The 18,965-nt window shown below is 38.6% G+C and overlaps 1 protein-coding gene across 1 annotated transcript in view; it reads right to left on the reverse strand.

Moving 5' to 3' along the window:
• LOC122094001 (vacuolar protein sorting-associated protein 26A) overlaps positions 1 to 18,965 on the reverse strand; it is a 35,267-nt gene that overhangs the window by 3,410 nt on the left and 12,892 nt on the right. Inside the window, exons 5-10 of the mRNA XM_042664578.1 lie at positions 17,793 to 17,867; positions 17,594 to 17,666; positions 13,092 to 13,136; positions 9,221 to 9,332; positions 8,632 to 8,698; positions 1,916 to 1,960 (exon numbers count right to left, since the gene is read on the reverse strand). Of these exons, the coding sequence (XP_042520512.1) occupies positions 1,916 to 1,960; positions 8,632 to 8,698; positions 9,221 to 9,332; positions 13,092 to 13,136; positions 17,594 to 17,666; positions 17,793 to 17,867 (417 nt within the window). The remainder of the gene's footprint in view (positions 1 to 1,915; positions 1,961 to 8,631; positions 8,699 to 9,220; positions 9,333 to 13,091; positions 13,137 to 17,593; positions 17,667 to 17,792; positions 17,868 to 18,965) is intronic.

Consider the following 18,965-nt stretch of genomic DNA (forward strand, 5'->3'; position numbering starts at 1 on the left):
GGTATGTGCATTACAATCACATTTACATAAATATATCTAAATAAATAGTACCATGAGTTGGGGGAAGAGGAGGAGTAATGCAGATTAATCACCAAAATAGGCTTGTTTTATTAGGAATAAGCTTATGGTTGGTTTCCACACATGTTGGGCCTTTGATCCCATGTGTTTTGATTGTATTGGGCCACTTTTATGGGTCCAAAAGAGGGGCTCTAAGATTGAGTACGGGATTGCTAGTTGGTTTCCCTTTTAGGTTGGCTTGATGGGGTTTATTTAGTTTCTAATTTCAGCATTATTTAATTTTCAAATTCAGTACTTACTTAGTTTCTAATTTCAGTACTTGTAATTCCTAGTTTCTATTTACAGTTTTAATAACTAGAAGAGTTTCTATTTTCTTTAGTTTCCTATTTCAGTTTTTTGGAAACTAGAGTTAGTTTCTATTTTCTTGTAACCCCATCATTATTATAAATAAAGGAGAGGGCTCCCATTAAGCCCCACGATTTATGAATGAAAAAAATAAGCTTGCTGCTATGTCTCTGCTGGGACTGCAGTGTGTTTGATCACAGTGGAAGGAAGTGGTGTTTGATCCATTCGACTCCTTGCAGTGGGAAGCCGGGGAGGATCTACTACAAGTGTTTTCTTCTTCTTCAAGTATTTTCTTTATTCTCAAAGGTTATTTCAAGGTCTACTAATGTTCAACAACTCAACTATTTATATTTCAGATCTGCCCAGCGATAGCTAGTTCTGTGAAGAATTTTCGTATTCTGTTCTGGTCTGTTTTCTGCCCGATTGCTCTGAAATTTTTACCAGACATTCCTCCCCTCTGAGACAGAACTCGATCCAGAGTTGAGGTCTTGGTGACCAATGGATTTTAAGTTATTAGAAATCTCTCTTTTCTTGTCCTGTAGTGACTTTACCAGAATAGAACCAGAATCGATTGTTCTGGGCAGTCCTATTCTGTTGCTGTAGTGTGACTAGTGTCTATTGTTGATTTGGAACTGTTATCATCCTAATACAACTGCTGATTCATTCCTATTTGGTCACTGCTGATCTGTTCTAAGTATTATCGGATATTTTGACCTAATCTGTTCTGTTTTCTGAGATCGATAGATACATCTGGTTGTTCCTGATTTCTGTGGATGTTTGTTCACAATTTATGATCTGTTAAGACCCTATTCCTATATCTGATTTAGTCCTTTAATCTGGGTTATATTATGATCTCATAAATTCCAGTTTCTAGATTCGAAACTCGAGTTACAAATCTTTTCTTTTCCCTTTATTCTGATCTGTGGTATTGCTGTCCTACCTTGGTTATTATGGTTGTTCTTTGGTCTACAAGCTCCTGTTGCTTGGGTCTGGTTTGATTGTTCAAATCTAGTCCTACATTAGGAAGGAGTTTTAAATCCTTACTTAAGAATATGAATAGAACACTCGGCACTCAAATAGAACATCAAATTGAAGGATCAACAATAGTTGAACTGTACTAGGTAAATCAACTCAGTCTTATCACAACTAAATGGGTCAGCTACCAGGATCCTTTTTCTCCAATCAGCTCCATTAAACATGAATCGTACTGGGTCGGTGGTTTAAAAAACTCATCGCCAAATCAACACAAAAATGAGTACAAGTGTTAATCCGGTCATATTAAGGGTCGTCGGGTGATGGGGTTTTACAAGCTGAAGTTGGATCGGTTGCAGTAGAATGCCTTTCATTCTGGGACTAATACTAATCAGAAACCAGAAACTATTCACAGATTCCATTCCAAACACCCTCCTAGTAATTGGATGGTCGATACTTCGACTTGACGTAGTTGCCCCTCCTAATTTACTTTTAGTATATAACTTTCGACTGTAAGAAGGGAAACCAAAGAAAAAACAGCTACAGTCTATAAAGTATTTGATCAAGAATAGTTACTGACCTTAATGCTGTTATTGATAGATGGAAGTGGTGTGTAGTTGCGAACCTGACAGAAAAAGTTGCGAAAGTACAGCCATGTTTCAGAGAATTCTAAAAGTATACAAATTCAATATTTATAAATAGTCAAGGAAATAGCATCACAGAATTGTTAAACCATGTAAAAGCATCTATTCTTCTAGCAACAATATCTACCAAGACCAATTTATTGACAAAACATGACCAACTCATCTTGATGCAGAACAGAGCTTGAGGGAGAAGGCATTAGCTACCGACCCTCCTCTATTGGAAAACTTCAGTATTCTATTCTATTGGAACACCTAAATGTTCTATTCTATTGAGGCACTACAAGCTAAGACAATCGATGGGCTTAAGTATGAGACTTAGTAGTTGTTTTTCTATTTCACTTCTGTTATTTATTATTTTATCCTATCTTTGACTGGATTAGGTGGCTGTTAGATTTCCAGCTTTCTCTCAATGTCTAACGGCGGACTTTGATAGATTAGATTATGTGACCACGGGTTGAAAACCTCAGATCTGAGTCGCTATTATGGGCCCACGAATGTAAGGCTAAGTCACAAGTGACCCAACCCCAGGCAGGATCTCATACACAGCCAAATAAATCTCAGGTCAAGTACGTAACCAATGCAAACAAGTCAACATATAAGAACTGGTCAATCAATTGGCAGGAAACAAGTAAAAGACAGAAATTAGCAGGTAACAAAATTAGAAAGTCAGCAACTCAGATGGGACTGATCTTCCTATAATTGTTGGTTACTAGGTGCGGAATGACTCCACTTAACATGGCCAGAACTGATTGTTAGATGAGGAGATAGATCAGGGCTGCAAAATTAAAAAGTAATCTCAGGAATTAGAAGCACACATAACCTGTTTATGCAGCCATCAGATGGAGCTGCTACTACCACCGAAGGGTGACCCTATGAAGGGTATTAAACAGTCAAAAGATGGCATGTGATGACCGCTGGATACGGAGTAATGAGTCACAAAATTCTCTGCAGAAATCTCCAACAGAAACGGTGCCACAGATAGGGATGATGGCACAGAAACTTCACTTGATGCTGGCAGGATGAGATCACACTTCAACTTCATAAACAGATATGTTAACACTCTTGTAGTAGGTTACGATCACTCCAGAGGATGGTGGTTGTATCAATATAAAATAAAAATAAAGAATAAAACAGAAAATAGAGAAGAAGGGGAAGAAGAAGATAGGTAGTCTCTCTCAGACTAGGGCATCTCACCCAAGGCCTCTCACTTTACTACATCTCACAGGGATTTCTTGCCCAAAGCAAAGCTCTTCCATTCATAGTTCATGTGGGACTCTCTACGAGTCTATTACATTAAATAGGCATAAAGCTTGCCTCAAAAAAAGGGGAAAGAAATAAACTTAGAAACACAGAAAAAGAAATAAAACCAAAAAGGAATCTCTTTGATAACTCCTAAATATGAATCCTTACTCGTCTTTGAACTAAGTAAAGATAAGTTACAAAAAGGAAACATAAAAATGGAAAAAGAAAAAGGAAATTCCTAAGCAAGTAATGAAGTTGCTGGTCCTTGGAATAAATAAAGACAAAATAACTTTATTACAAAAGGAAACAAATCAGATCATCAGATCAATCTTCTAGAAGCCATTTAAGGAAATCACCAATCTAGCAGTCCATATGGGGTTACAGCACTATTCATGTGAACAGTATTTTCCCTCAAATCTATATGGGCTCTTTTCTTCTTCATGCTTCTATCTACATCACCCACCCAAGTTTAAGCAGCTCAATGTATAATGGTAGTGGAAAACTTGGAACTTAAACAACTGATGCAAGAGCGCTTCGACAGATCAACCCAAACCTGCTCCAGAGCCCGGACCAAGAACCAGATCCAATTTGGAATGAAAGTAACAAATTTGGGCTCAAAGTTATCAGAATCTCTAAGGATTTTATTTGAGAATAATTATAATCTTTTATTTTTTGGGTAGTCTCCAGATAGGTAAATAGTAACCAATTTGAGTCTTGTTATGTTTCTAATTCTATCAGTTTAGGTTTTAGGAGATTTTATTCCTTCCCCTCCCCCCCTCTTCCCTGCGATATCTCTTTCCCTCTCTCATCTCTCCTTCTCTTCCCTTGAGAGACCCTCTTTCCCCTTCTTCTTCTTCTTATAATTTTCTTCTGATTTTCTGATCTGTTCCAGCAACCCTATCAGTCCAGCAAGAGAGGTGTGATCTCCTTTGATTCTTCCTTCTCTCTCCTTTTCCCTCCTTGTCCAGGAAGACAAACCCCCTTCGTCCCAGCAATTCTCTTCCCCTTCTTCTCTTTCCCTCCTCCTTCCCAGCAAGACTGCTTTTCCCTGTTCCACGTTGGCCAATGTTCCTGGTCTGAGAAGAAGACTTTGTGGACTGACCATACCAGCCCCTTTGATTCTGAGATTTTGGGGAATAGGATTCCTACCTGTAGGCGACCTATCCCTAAGAGTTTTCTTGCTTGATAATTGATATTCTCTGAGAATCAAGATCTGCCACTTTTCGGAGCTTCATTCTTCCACTGGATCCTATTTCAACTCCCCTTTTTGCCTTGTTAGGCAGCTGCACCCTATGTTTGATGGTTGGGATCAATAGGGCTGAAGAATACAAACCTGCCCATAGGTTTTCTTGATATTTGAGCTGAATAAGTGGCTGGATCAGCTTCCATGTTCTTCTCCTCTGCCATGTTTAAACCTAGAGGTTGAAGATGAAGTCCCCTTCCCACGATTCTTTAAGCCTTCTTTACTCTTTTAATTCAATATTAATGACCCTCTCTTTATCCCCTTTATTACAGCCTGCCATTGAATCTTGCCCCTTTCTAGTTTACCCCTAGTGAATAAATAAAACCCCCTTTCATGTCCCTTTTTATTCTCTAATAGCCCCTATAAAATCTCTTTAATTACAAGAGTGCCATCTCCTATTTGTAACTTCATTTTATTTACAAAAACTGCCATCATTCCTTAGTGTTTGGCTCTTGCACTCTTGGGTGGACCCCCAGCAATCCAAGTTGATTCTTCCGGGACCCACCAGTCTTGCATTAACAACTAAATGGTATAAGCTGAATTAAGAATAAAGGAGAGGGGTAATAATGGAAAGAGGAATAAAATACAGAAATTTGAGGTTGTCTTCAACCTCTTGATGGGAGCTCTTATGGTAGAACCTTCCAACGAAATTTCAGGCAAAGGATAGTAGTCCAACACCCCCCAAATGCGACCTACAGCAGTTCAAACAACCAACTAACATGGTAGAAATAAATCTCTGAAGTTGGATATGGCAGAGGAGGACCAGGTTTCTGTTACAGCTTGGTTCCCACAACAGGACATGGTTGAAGGTTTGAGGTCCAAAGGTTCATCCAGGGGAGGGCTACCTTCAACATAAATCTCAGGGAGAAAGAGACTCCGTACGAGGGAGATCAACTCCAAAGTTTGGGGCTACCAGTACTTTAGCAAAACACCATATGATGAAGTCAAAAACTCAAAAGGGGAAAAAGAAAAGGAAAGAAAGAAGAAGTTTAGAATGAAATACTAGCATAAGAAAGCAAAGAAAATGAAGGGAAGGAGAGAGGAGAATAGAGAGAAAAAGCACAATCACACCACTCACACCACGCAGGTAAGCAAAACCCAAATTTTCCTTGTTCAGTTGATCCAAATCATAGGTTTACAAAGTATACATAAAAAAGGAAATCCAACTCAAAACAGAAACCTACTCTCTAAAAAGTTAAAACAAAATTGGGAACTTGAAACAACTCTTACCTATAGCTAACTCCTACCAAGAGAGAATGCAATTACAAAGATATCCCCAAGTAGCTAAATTAACTGCTACCGACCATTGTTGGTCCAAAAACTGGTGTTTGGCCTGTTCTGTTTGGGCTTGGGTTTCCAAATCTGTTGTAACAGACTAACAGTCCAACCACACTTCCACTAGGACCACTACGGCTTCATTAGGGCACCTTTATTTTTTGGGGTGAATAATAAATGCATTACCAAGAGAAGAACGAAGAAGGAATATACAAGCCCTAGGGCCAAACAGAAATAAAAAATAGCAAAAAACAGAAAAGGGAAAACAAATCACAAGAAATTAAAGGGGGGGGAGGTCGAGGGGGAGGAGGGTAGACAGAGGAAGACCCCAAGAGACGACAATGAGCCTGTTCCTTGGGGATTCCCTAAGAGCGCGCTCAATCTGAGCTTGGAACTGATGGGATAATCAATAGCTTATCTGTAGGGCACATTATTATGGCTGGTTGATGGGATAATCAATAGCTTATCTGTAATCGAATCTGATGTTATCCTACTTGGATTTATCACATAATAAATAGATGTCAAGATCATATGAGCCTGTGGCACAACGGTTAAGTTGCACTATTGCAACATGTAGGTCATAGGTTTGAAACTTCGAAACAGCCTCTCCTGCGAAGCATGGGGTAAGGCTGTGTAGATTTGCCCCTCCCAGACCCTCCAGTAGTGGGAGCCTTTTGCACTGGGCTGCTCTTAAAGACCATAGGTCTGTCCATTGATTTTAGCAAAAATGAGTTCATTGTTTTCTGAATTAGCCATGGACTCGATGGTTGCTGCTGGATTCCAAGTAAGGAGGCTTTCGTGGAATTCTTACCTCGACCTAGGTGGATTCCTGGTCAGTTATCTTCTTCATTCTATTCTATTCATTCCAGCAAAAAAAAATAAAAAAAAAAAAAGGTCATATCTACTCACTTCACTGTCGCCTGGAACAGTTCTGTTTTTCCACTCTAATCAAGGTTCCAGATCTCGATCTCGAAACAGGTTTGCTGGGAAAAATACCAAGATCTGGTATTTTTGCCCGATCTCGGTATTTTTTGCCCGGTCATCTCGATGGTTGGTTTCAGTGGCCATATTGGCTTTTTAATGCCCAAAACTTGTCAATTAGCCTATTTTAGGCCCTTCTAAACACAGTGGAAACCTCAATTTTTTAAAAATCAAACAAAAATGGTACTTAGACTTCGGACCCTTCACCCTAGGCTATTCCACGATAAAAACAAACTATTGACCTTGTTTCTATGGAAAAATGATTTTGAGAAGTTTTTTTAACCTAAAATTGTTCTTGAGAAGAAAAGGATCTCCAAAGGTTGATGATGAAGTTATAATTGCCAATCTCCAAGTGAAGTTGTTAATCTACACCGTACATTATGGAAGCGATATTTGGGAAGAAAAACCACCAAAAGTTCATTTTTTCTTCACATCAGGGCGAGATAGGCGAGAGGTGTCAAGTTATGTCAAGTTGGGTCGAGTTGAGGGTCAAAATTATGTATATAATCCATGTAACATGGTCTCGAGTCGCGTTGGGGACCAAGATATTCACCGAGATCTCGATCGATATTTTGTACATTTTATATATCGCCTGTGCTCTTGTCTCGCCAAACCAAAAAAAGCAATTAATAGCAAGATATCCGCGAGGTTTCGACCGAGATCTTGAACCATGATTCTAATTCTGTTCTGTTTAATCACATACCTCTCTAACTACTAATCTATTCTGCTTCTAATTTGATATATCAGTTCCCATTTTATAGTGAACTGGAAAGTGCTACCAGAGAGCTGGGTTAGTTGGAAACTAGCTGACTCCCTATGGCAGTTCCAAGAACAAATATGAAAGTTCCACAAGGAGGATGCAATGAGGGCATTGCCAACTTAGGTGGGGGAGAGTGTCCTAGCCTGCCAACGTAAGGCGCACGGGCTAACCTTACGAGCCCATGGATTTAAGCCATTGGGCAAAGCAAGGTTCAATGCCTAGAGCTTACTACCATTGAAGGAAGTTTAGATACTTGTAGAGAAACCTCTACAAGCAAAAAGGCCCTACAGAATACTTGTAAATACTAAAGAAGTAGGAGGTTCTAGAATACTCCACTAAGGAGGTGGGAATCCTCTAGGCACCTTGGCTAGAATGTTCATAACCATTAGATGGAGGACACTTGTAAGCATCTTCGACATTCTTTGTAACCATGAGTGCCTATAAATAGGGGTGAGAAAGGCACCAAACAAGCAATCAAGCCTTGTACTCAAAAGCCCTAGTGCAATACAAAATTATTTCACACAAACTCTCTAGTGTTCACTCAAGCTCCCTACCTAGATCTCTAAAAGCCGTAAGGTAGGCTGACATAGTGCTACAAGGAGTACTAAGTGCCGGCACAGTTGGCTTAGTGAAGACTGAAGACAAAGGCCATGACAAACAGCCAAGCAATTTCAGTTATACTCCAAAAGCCCTCGCACTGCTCAGAAGGTATGTATTATACAAGATCCAAAACGATATGATGAAAGAAAACCTACTCAAGATGTCACATTGTTGCCATGACTTGAGACATCAGCCATCGCATCACTTAAAGTTAAGGACCTCCTAAAATATGTGCATTTTTTTATAGGTAGGCCCCAATGAGTGTTGAACACTTGACCTCTTTATTGTGAGGAGTTGGTCTTTACCAACTGAGCTACCCTCTTGGGGTCCTAAAATATGTGCATGACAAAACTGCAGACCCAAATAAAGGTGGCAAAAAAATAACTAATAATAAATGAAAATAATATACATCCAACTTCCAAACAACAAAAATTTGAAATAGAAAATCTACTCATGCCCAATCAACTAAGTTAATCCCACCATAATAAAATCAAATTTCGAAAATAATAGTTCTGTAGAACCATAAGAACATCAACATTCACGTGGCTTACCACGAAGTCTTGGCTTTCCACTATGTTGCTGACATAGTTCCGACTGATTGTGACTTTCAGAATATACCTGCAAGTGGCAAGGAAAAAAATACTTGAGGTAACAGATCTCCTTAAATTCAATTGTTTCCAATTTTAATTTAAGCATAAAAAGTCCAGTTAACTCAAAAGTTCAGCTCAGAAACAATATTTGCATGCTATCATTGACATAGCATAGGTAGCAGTAACACTGCAAGACTATAGGAATATTTGATGAGTCCCTCAATCAACCAAAAAAAAAAAAACGCAACTTATTGCCTAAAATTATTTCTCTGTGAAAAATTGAGATGCAACTAGACAGAATCCATAGTCATCAGCTGCATGTCAGACCAGTTAGAGGTTCCTGAAAGTAACACAGTTATAGGAGCTTTATGTTAATAGTATTGACAACCCTAGATTAATAAAAAAACATTAGGAAAGCAAAGAAGGATTTCAAGAGTTCTCTCAAATAATATAGATTCACTAAAAAAAGGCTATTCTAATGCAATTCTTAAGAATACACTATAGCTCTGAGGAAATAGCCAATCTCAGATAATTCAGACAGATGTCTTACCTAAGTCTTACATTCACCCCATTATATGACTCGTATGGCATCTCAACAGTAGAAAACTCGAAAGGATATCTTTTCCTTTCATATATTTCGCCAGGCACATCAAGTTCACGCACTGCACAAGAGAATAACAAGATTCAGGATAAATTTATAGCCCACTAAAGCACTGTAAAATAGACAAATGAAACTAGCATACCCAAAGAGGTCCTTCTGAGAATGATGCTTCAACAAATTGGTCAGACAACTCATAAAAAATGAGGAAAATTTCTAGGACTTCCAAACTTTTTGCACATTTATCATCGTAATACGTCACACTGAACTCAAAAGCTTACTATTGAATACTGAAAAAGTCGGTCAAATTTAGAAGGCAACTTATTGTTTTGTAAGACTAATACATCCATTTAACTTGAATGGTACAAGAGACAATAGTCAATAGACCTTGTTCTCCTGCTCCTTATTTGGGCTGACATAATCAATCTTGAACAAGTCCAAAAAACACTGAATAATAGTCTTAATAGATTTTTTATTTGTCAGGGCTACTTGCACAATTTTTAATGGTTCACAGAACTATTGCCAATTTAAGAATTATCAAATTCATTGAATGTTGAGTAATTATATAATGCTTTTAGCAGATAACAACCTTGATCTTATAAGAATAAATGGTCCTCTACATCTGGATCCTACAAGCCGATTTGAAAGTCCATTTCTTTAGAGGTCCCTAGCAAGCTATCTTTGGTCTCCTCTCGTAGTGTAGTTGATTCCCCAAGGAACAGGCTTATCATTGTTTCATGGAGTCTGCCAATTTCCTTTCTGCAGCCCTCTGTCAGACGGTTAGGTTTTGCTTTGCATTGTATGGCTGTCCTGTATTATATTTCTTTTCCCCTTCTTTAGGGGCTCCTTATATCTCTTTCACTTTTTGGTGATGAATTATTTATTCAACAAAAAAAAAAAATAAGAATAAACGAAAAATACACTCACGGACCTAGATGTCTCTCCACCATATGTCTGCCTAATTCAATCTTATAACTTACAATAAGTAATAAGACGCATGGGCCCTTCACTACACCCCAACCCACCCCACCCCCACCCCCACCCCCCCTTAAAAAGGGGGGCTCTGAAAAGAATGCTAATTTGCACGTAACTTTTTAATAACTGATGTTGTACGATCAAAATAGGAGGCATGCAAGCAGAACAACATTTTCCCAGTTGCATTGTTCTGGAACCTCTCCAGTCCTCAACATAGTGAAGAACTTGATGACCAATTTGTGGTCAAACCTGTCAACAAACTGCTCAATTCTCCAAGTTTCCAAGCAGGCCAATAGAATTTTTCAGAAAAGAGAAGCAACCAGTTTGGCCCACCCCTTCTGGAGATTGGGTTGCCAAGGAGGCAGGGAACACAGTTCTTATATGGGATGAAGCATAAGTTATTTTCTGCATGCATAATAATCAGCTGCTTTGCTACTGAATTTTTTAAACTATTAACCAAATCTTATCCCTGTTCCCAAGTCTCCACCCCTTTCTGGAGATTGGGTTGCCAAGGAGGCAGGGAACACAATTCTTATATGGGATGAAGCATAAGTTATTTTCTGCATGCATAATAATCAGCTGCTTTGCTACTGAATTTTTAAAACTATTAACCAAATCTTATCCGTGTTCCCCAGTCTCCACCCCTTTCTGGAGATTGGGTTGCCAAGGAGGCAGGGAAAACAATTCTTATATGGGATGAAGCAGAAGTTATTTTCTGCATGCATAATAATCAGCTGCTTTGCTACTGAATTTTTTAATCTATTAACCAAATCTTATCCATGTTTACGTCATGCTTGGTGATGCAGGGGCATCCTCCAAGTCCAAGATTGCTTTTATGTGCCTTAGTTTGGGTTAGATTAGGTATTTATTAGCAAGATAGAGTTCTGATTTGAATCTCTTTGCTTCATTCAGTGTGTGAGTGATTAGGAGTCAAATTGTCAGCCTAGTTAAAAAAGATCATAGAAGTAAATAGTGATACAAATACAAATAAGTACACAACAACAACAACAAAACCAGCCCTCTCCAAGCAGACTAACCCAATACAAATGAAAGTAACCCTGATCAGAAAATCAGCCAAAGAACCCCCAACCAATCCAAAGGAGAACTCTCACAGACCAATCAAAATGGAAAAGAATTTCCAAAAGAAGTCCAAGGTTTAACAACCCCTTCCTTAGCTAACTCATCCACAACCCCATCAACACTTCTAGGCTGCCAGGAGAACTGTATACTGATTTGAGTAGTTAGATGATGAGGAGGCCTTATTAAGAGAGCATAATGCCAAGGTTCACTCCATTCATCTGTCATCCATTTCATGACATTTGAAGATCCCTTTCTACTATAGCTTGAGACCACCTTTGCCTAATAACAGATCTATATCAGTCTTAACTCTTAAGAGCCATAGACTCCAATCTAGGTAAATCTTCTTTCCCTATGGACCCATTCATCAACCACACCTCTATCCGATAGTCTAACTACTAACCCTATACCTTAAGGTGCAGGGTTCTCTTGAGAACAACCATCTACATTTAGCAAGGGTGCTCCACCAGTTGGTATTTCATTCAATTCAAGTCTAAAATTTGATACATGGCTAATTCATAAGGTGTACAACTTAGTTGGCCAAAACCAACGGTCCACGTGGCTGAAAAATGAGTGACCATAATAGGTAAATGATTACAACCACAGGATGCACTACGCACCACATTCAACCATGTATGCAAACCAAAGCTAGACAATTAAAATGATAATAAGTTAACAACAACATCAACGAACTAACAATAGAACGCAAAGAAAATAATGCAACCCCAGGGTTCCAAAACTCTGCTTTTCTATGCACCATTGGACCCACTAAAATAAGAAACTCAATTAAATGAATGGTGGTAATTTTGCAAATTTTGGATGATTTAGGACCCACTCTGGGCAAGAAAAAAGGGATCAGGGATAATTGAAATTAAAGAGATGGACAAAATTTAAATTCCAGGAATAAATGGGGTTAAACATGGTTTTAAAGGAAGGTGGGAATATGAAAAGACAACATTCAGAAAAGGAGGGGTTTATGTGTATTTAATGAAGATGTAGTCCTTAGTTGCAACTTGCAATTTATGGGAGTAGATTAACCCCTACCTCACGATTCCAACATAACCAGCGGTAACCGACTTTGGTATCAAGCAATGAAAATCCCTCAAACTATACCCAAACAACCTGAAATTTCAGGACAAGATTCCTACTCCCAGACAGTCAATAACAGACCTACAAATCAAGTATTTCAATAATAATAAATTCTGCAAGTAAGATTGGATGGAAAGTATTATAACAGATCAGTGATCGGGCTCATAATTCACCAAAAAACTGATATATCCAATCTCCATCTACATCGGTACTGGAAGAAGAAAGAAAGGGTATGGGAGAAGTAAGGAGAGAACACACATGTGGAAGAGACGAACTCAGATCTGGATTGAAAAGCCTAAGTGAGAGGGAAGAGTAGCAGTTGAACAAAACTCCAACACCCACAGCAGCCAGCGTTAACTCAAATAATTTTTTTCAATTCTAGTCTCCATTTACATTGGTGCTCTCACATGTAAAGGGGGAAAAACAAAGTCCCTTTTGTACTCTAAACAGGAAGAAGAGTTTGAAACAAACTCAACTCCACGGTTAATTAAATTACTAATTATCAACTCACAAAAATAGCCCACCAAACTGGAAAAGAAGAAAAAAAAATCCTACTCACCCCTATTGGACATGATTGCATAAAAAAACAAATACAACTAAATTGAACTTATTGCTTCACTAGTGGGGAACAACAGTTTATATCATTTGGGCAACCATTAAGATATCTATGTCAAACACTTACCAAGGGAGGTGAAGTCATAAAAGTTGCCTCGGTCAAAATATAGCTCTGCAAAAAGAGAAATTTCAGTGATATCTCACAACAACATAGTCACAATGAAATTAAGACATAAATCAAAATCCAAGAAAAGCAGATAAATTTATCCCTTTTTATATTCAATAACCAAACATGTTCACTGACTCATCCTATTTCCACTCAAAAAGTTATGATTTCAAAATTCCTACAAACTATAGTGCAATGAACAACAAAGATACTTGTAAAACCTTCCCATTGTCTGCTTTCCAAACACCCAGGCAGATAAGGAAGATTTCCAAAGGACAGCTCCTCCTAGCCCTTACATTCCAATCAAACCGCTGATAATGGACAAATCATCTCTCCAATCTCTCACAAGGACTGCAACTCTTCTAACACAATCCTATTGTCCCTTCTCACCACAACACTACCACTCTCCAGAGCTACATCCATATCAGCATGATCTATATCAACACTTACATCAACCATTTAATCCTCTCTTCTCTATTGGTTCAACACTCATTCTTCAGTTACATTTCATCCGATGTTCTCCTCAGATCCCATCCTTGATTGTTTCCACTAAGTATCCCTCAACCGTACACCCAAAAACAAATAAAATTCCTTCAAAGGATCCTCCTCTTTGTAACACTGCATGGTATTCTGTTTTCCAAACACAACTGTAGAGGTTTTGGCACAATCTCAGGCAAGGGCTTCCCCTTTCCTTTCTGAACTTCACTCGTAGGGTTCTTCCATTAGACCCTGTGATGTATCTTTTTTATCATTACAAATATGTTCAATTTAAGCTGCTCCAACAATTCGAATGGTTCTTGCTAATGGCCTAATAACTGACTGAGAACCAGTTACTTGACCACCTTAGCATACTCTATAATATTGATGTGAGTTTGCAAAAAATTCCAGGTTCTCCAAAACTTTCTAGAATTCTCACCAGTGTTCCATGGAACAGCAGAAAGCTGTTTGAGACACCATCTGGGATGTGCCTTTCACACCATGAATTCTGGGTGGTCATCCCCCAAAATTATTGGTGCATCTTGATGCAGGAGCAGCACATAGACCGGGCCAAACTGTCTGAGAACTCTGACTGAGAACCAGGCCCAAATTAGGTTTTTGGTCAAGTAGGATATTTCGGAGTATATATTGTAATCTTTTAGTTCAATTCATTAAATCACGTAGGAATTATTTCCAAGCTTGAGAAATTTCCTAGTTTCGTTTCTTATTTAGTTAGTTTCTCTTAATATGTTTTGCATTTTCTTTATATTCACTATGTAATATGATGTAGAATGGAATATCGAAGAGAATGAATTGAATAGTTAGCTTTGTGAGTGCCATGTGGCTTGGTGGGTGTGAAACTCCCTCCACCACCCTTCTTCCCAGCGATTTCTCTTTCTTCCCCTTCTTTTTTTCTTTTCCTCATTCCTTCTTCTTGCATACTTTGTGTCTTTTTCCTGTTTCTCATTTCTCTATTCTTCCATTCTCTGTTCCAACATTGAGTTGGGTCACCAGGAGAGAGTTTGAAATCTCTCTGATGCAGTTGGCCGATTGATTTAATTTGATTCGATTTGGTTCCTTTATTTTTTCCTTTCAGAATTAGAAACAATAGGAGTTGAGTCAGAATTGATTTTTATTTGAGTGGAATTTTATTTCTATATTTAAATCAAGGTTCAAGTTGATTTTAATTTCAGAATAAGAAAGTAGGTTGTTTTGAGTCTATGAGAAGTCTTTGTACTTGACGATTTGAACAGATTTGGAGAATTGAATGAAATTTTTGGTTTGAAGCCATGGCCGCCGTGCATGCTCCCCTCCTTTCTCCCTGAAATTTTCTATTGCCATCTCTTGTTGTTCTTCCTTAATGCACTTGAAGCTCCATAAACGCAAGTCAGACCCTGCCTGGCTACTGTCCATCATACCACAGAAGAACACAAACTGAGAAAGGATCGCTGGAACTCCACCGGCAGATCCCTGTTTGCCTTTCGGTTCTGTTACCCCTGAAGATCAACTCAAGATTCCCCCTTCAGTTGTTCCAATCGAAACTTGCAATGAAGCAGCAGCACAGCTACCACCAGAATTTGAGTCAGAGCATCAACGGTGATTTCTGGGTTGCTGGTTCCAGTCATAGATTGTGCTCATCGAAAGAACCTTGCAATGCGACTCATCTGAAATACCAGGTCAGCCCAAGCTTTCTCGAAGAAGTTCTTCTTCCAGCTACTTGCCTCATTTCCGCTAGGTACAGGAGGCGGAGGTTGAAGACAACCTTTTACCTCTCTCACGACTTTTGCCTTTGTGACTTATTTAGCTATAGTTTCCAGAATTGCCCCTCTTCCTTTCTTTTATTCTAAATTTCCCTTTTATTCATTTATTTCGAAGTTTTCCCATCTCATTAACATGTGCATCCCACTCACTTGACACCCATTAATTACAAGTCTGCGACTCTATATAAATTTTTATCCATTTACAGAATCGCCACTTTCTTTTAGACTTTGCTTTATTTACAGCTCTGCCTTTATAACTGTTGCAATTGAGCTATTGAACATTCGAGTTGGCCCATAAGCGATCCGATTCCAGTTCTGGAACCCGGATCCGCAGCTGAGCCAGAAATTAAAAGTCCACAAGACTTGCCTTCAAAAAATAATTCCCCCCCCCCCCTTAATTTGGGTTAGATAGAAACCCCCTCTACATTTCTGATTCTCCCATTTTTCATGTAACTGCCACTGCTGCAATCACTACTGGAGCTGAAGCTCACTCTTTCATGTACCTGCTGTTGCTGCAATAACTGCAGGAGCTGAACTATCTCTCTCAATTTAGGCAAAATTTTACTAATTATCACGGTATAGAGTTCCATATGGGATGTGCGTCAAGTCATGAAGCTAAAGTTTTTGGAGATAAGTTGAGGGGTGTGAAGAGAGAATAAGAGTGCCCTTCTCGGGAATCTCCAACCCTGAGATGATAGATGGAAATTGTAGCCACAGATATAAGCATGGTGACCATTCACATCTATTTATTAAGTATTGTCCTGACAAGATTGGAACAACATTCAGAACAATGAGATGTTAAATAGCAGCCATGACCATTTTGGTATCATTCTGTTTTTAGCATCACCAACTATCACAAGTCAGAAATTGGGTGTGTCCATGTTGAAAAGGAACCTCCATCTCCTTGGTCAAATTTCAACCCAAAATGAAAAACTATCCGTACTACCTTCACTCCAAGGAATGGAAAACTCAATTTGTGATGTATCCTGTTGGTCCATGTATTTTCTTTCCTTTGCCTCATCTAAGGATGGTGTGGTGCCTTTAGCTTCTTGCTAATTTGGCTTGTATCCTGCCTATTGGCTGTCTTCTTGCTCCTTTTCTTTAATATTTTTTTTATTCATCCAAAAAATATATGGGCTAGAAGTGTTTTCAAAATCATGAAAACTATGAAAACACCACGACATTATTGCTATTTTCATGGTCTCGCTAATATCTAATTTTTTGGTTTTGGTGAGTCGAGACCATAGGTGATACTAGAAAACTACAATATCTTGCTCAAAATCTCATTTTTTCACCAAGATTTTGGTTCATTTCTCGGTTTCGACTCCACTCGACTCAACCAAGTCACATGTTGTTTAAAATCCCATTTCAATGAGATTTCTCGCCTTTGTTGCTAGATCTCGCCTATCTCACCCTACTATGAAGAAAAACCCAACAAGACTTTGCGTTTTGGTGCTTCTTCTTGCCAAATCTCACCCCTACAGTAGATATTATCAATTTCAACACTTGGGGATTGAAGATTGACACTTTTTGATATCGTTTAATTCCTAATGCTTATTTAAGTTTTTTTTCACTTTTTCTTAAATTATGTGTTCTATAAGTACTAAACATTGTGTGGAATAGCCTAAGGTAGACGTACAATAGAGACTACCAACCTAGGGTCCAAAATCAAAGTACCATTTGGGGTTTGATTTTTAAAATTTAATGTTTCCACTGTGTTTAGAAAGCCTAAAATAGACTAGATGACAAGTTTCAGGAGCTAACTTGGCCATATGGTCACCGAACCCATCCCTGAGTTTTCCTGAGTTGTCCTATCAAAAAATACATGGTTTCACTGATATCTCGGTTTTTAGCCTAGGCGAAACCGAGACCTTGAATCTTGCCCCATCACATACTCCTTGTTGGCAGAAACTTGACCAATAAGAAGGATGTAAGATCGTCTATAACATTGACCACCCCCATCACATACTCCTTGTAGCCTGGTAGGGTTCATGAATATTATGATTGACCCACCCCCTCAAAAAAAAAAAAAAAGACTGTGCGATACATTTTTTTATCTCTTAGGGCTAAAATATCGTTTTGTTCGATCTACATTCCCACATCTAGTCACTGAAGAAAGGTTCTCAGCTTAATTAAATAATAATTCATATTCAAATACTTTGAATTTCAGAATCAACAAGCAAACTACACCAAGAATAAGAAAGACTTAAAGAAAAGAAAGCACACCTATCTGGCCAAGAAGCTCGATCTTCACACCATTGTGTTCAACCTTCTTCCCTTGAAACGGTTCTAGAGAAACCTGTAAGGATATTATAGCAATTATCTTCCCCCAGGCATTACAGTTGTTACCTGAACATCAAAATGAAAATTTCCAAATACCATCATGAACATAAAAAGAGAAAACATCGATTAAAAGTCATAATACCTCCCCAACAATGTTCTCTTGGCTCTGGAAAAGGGGAACCATTACAGTTTGACCATTCTCCTTCTTTAATGGAACCTGTGAAAAATAAAAAATAATAGATGAGGACAGATATTGATAAGCATCAAACATGTCATGGAAAAAAACACACACAAATCCCATTATTTCCCATGCTTATTTACACCAAAGCCTAATAAAAAAAAGAAAGGACTGTCTCGCCTATAATGGAACATCAATTGAAATAAGAATTTTGTTTTTAGTTGAAATAGAGATTTGATATCAGGAATTAAAAAAAAATCTGCCCCTTCTGCATTTAGTGCTCTCCCCTTCCAATACAGGAGGCACTCTGACTGTAGAACAGAAGGGTCTATCTCTACAAGTTGCAAACACATGAGGGAGACAAGAGAAGCCAGTGTTCAAACTAAATCACTTTATAACCTCAAAAGAGACCACAAGAGTAGCACATTCTGTGTTCTCTCATCAATTTGAATACAACAACAACATCCAAAACCTTATCCCAACTTAATGGGGTCACTACATAGAGATTCCAAACAAGGATGAGAGCAAGGATTCATGCAAAAAGATTGACGGGTTATGGCAAATTATAGTAAGTGCCAGCTCCCCATGAGGTGCTAGAATGCTAGTCTCATCTCGTTAGCTTTTGTTCCCCCTCCCCCCTCTTTTTTTGTGCTCCCCTTTCTTGCCTTTTGTTCTTTGCCCTCTTCGGCCTAGTCTCCGCCCCCCCCACCCCTTTTTTTTCTTCCCCTTTGTATATTCTCTCATCTGTTTTGATGCATTATTTATTCATCTAAAAAAATAATAAGTGCCGGCTATCAACCTGACGCACTACTACAGATTAGCCACAGCTTATAATGACAAACTATAATAAGGTACCGGCTCTCATCGATTTGAATGATTCCAGCAAATGACCACAATGGGAAATCCCAGCAGGTGCTGGATTCCAAATAGCTATCTGTGTAGAACGGCAAGGGGAGGGGACATATGACCTAGAACCAATCCCTGTAGAGGCAACCGAAAGGTATGTCTACAAAGATGGCAACCACAGAAGCCCAATGTGCCACCTTTAAACTAATGCACTGAATAACAATATGTTCACCAGGAAAAGATAATCTGGCATTTGCCTACACCCAAATGCTCTGGCAAATAACCAGCTGT

This window comes from Macadamia integrifolia, chromosome 11 (genome assembly GCF_013358625.1).
Source record: "Macadamia integrifolia cultivar HAES 741 chromosome 11, SCU_Mint_v3, whole genome shotgun sequence".
Lineage (NCBI taxonomy): Eukaryota > Viridiplantae > Streptophyta > Magnoliopsida > Proteales > Proteaceae > Macadamia > Macadamia integrifolia.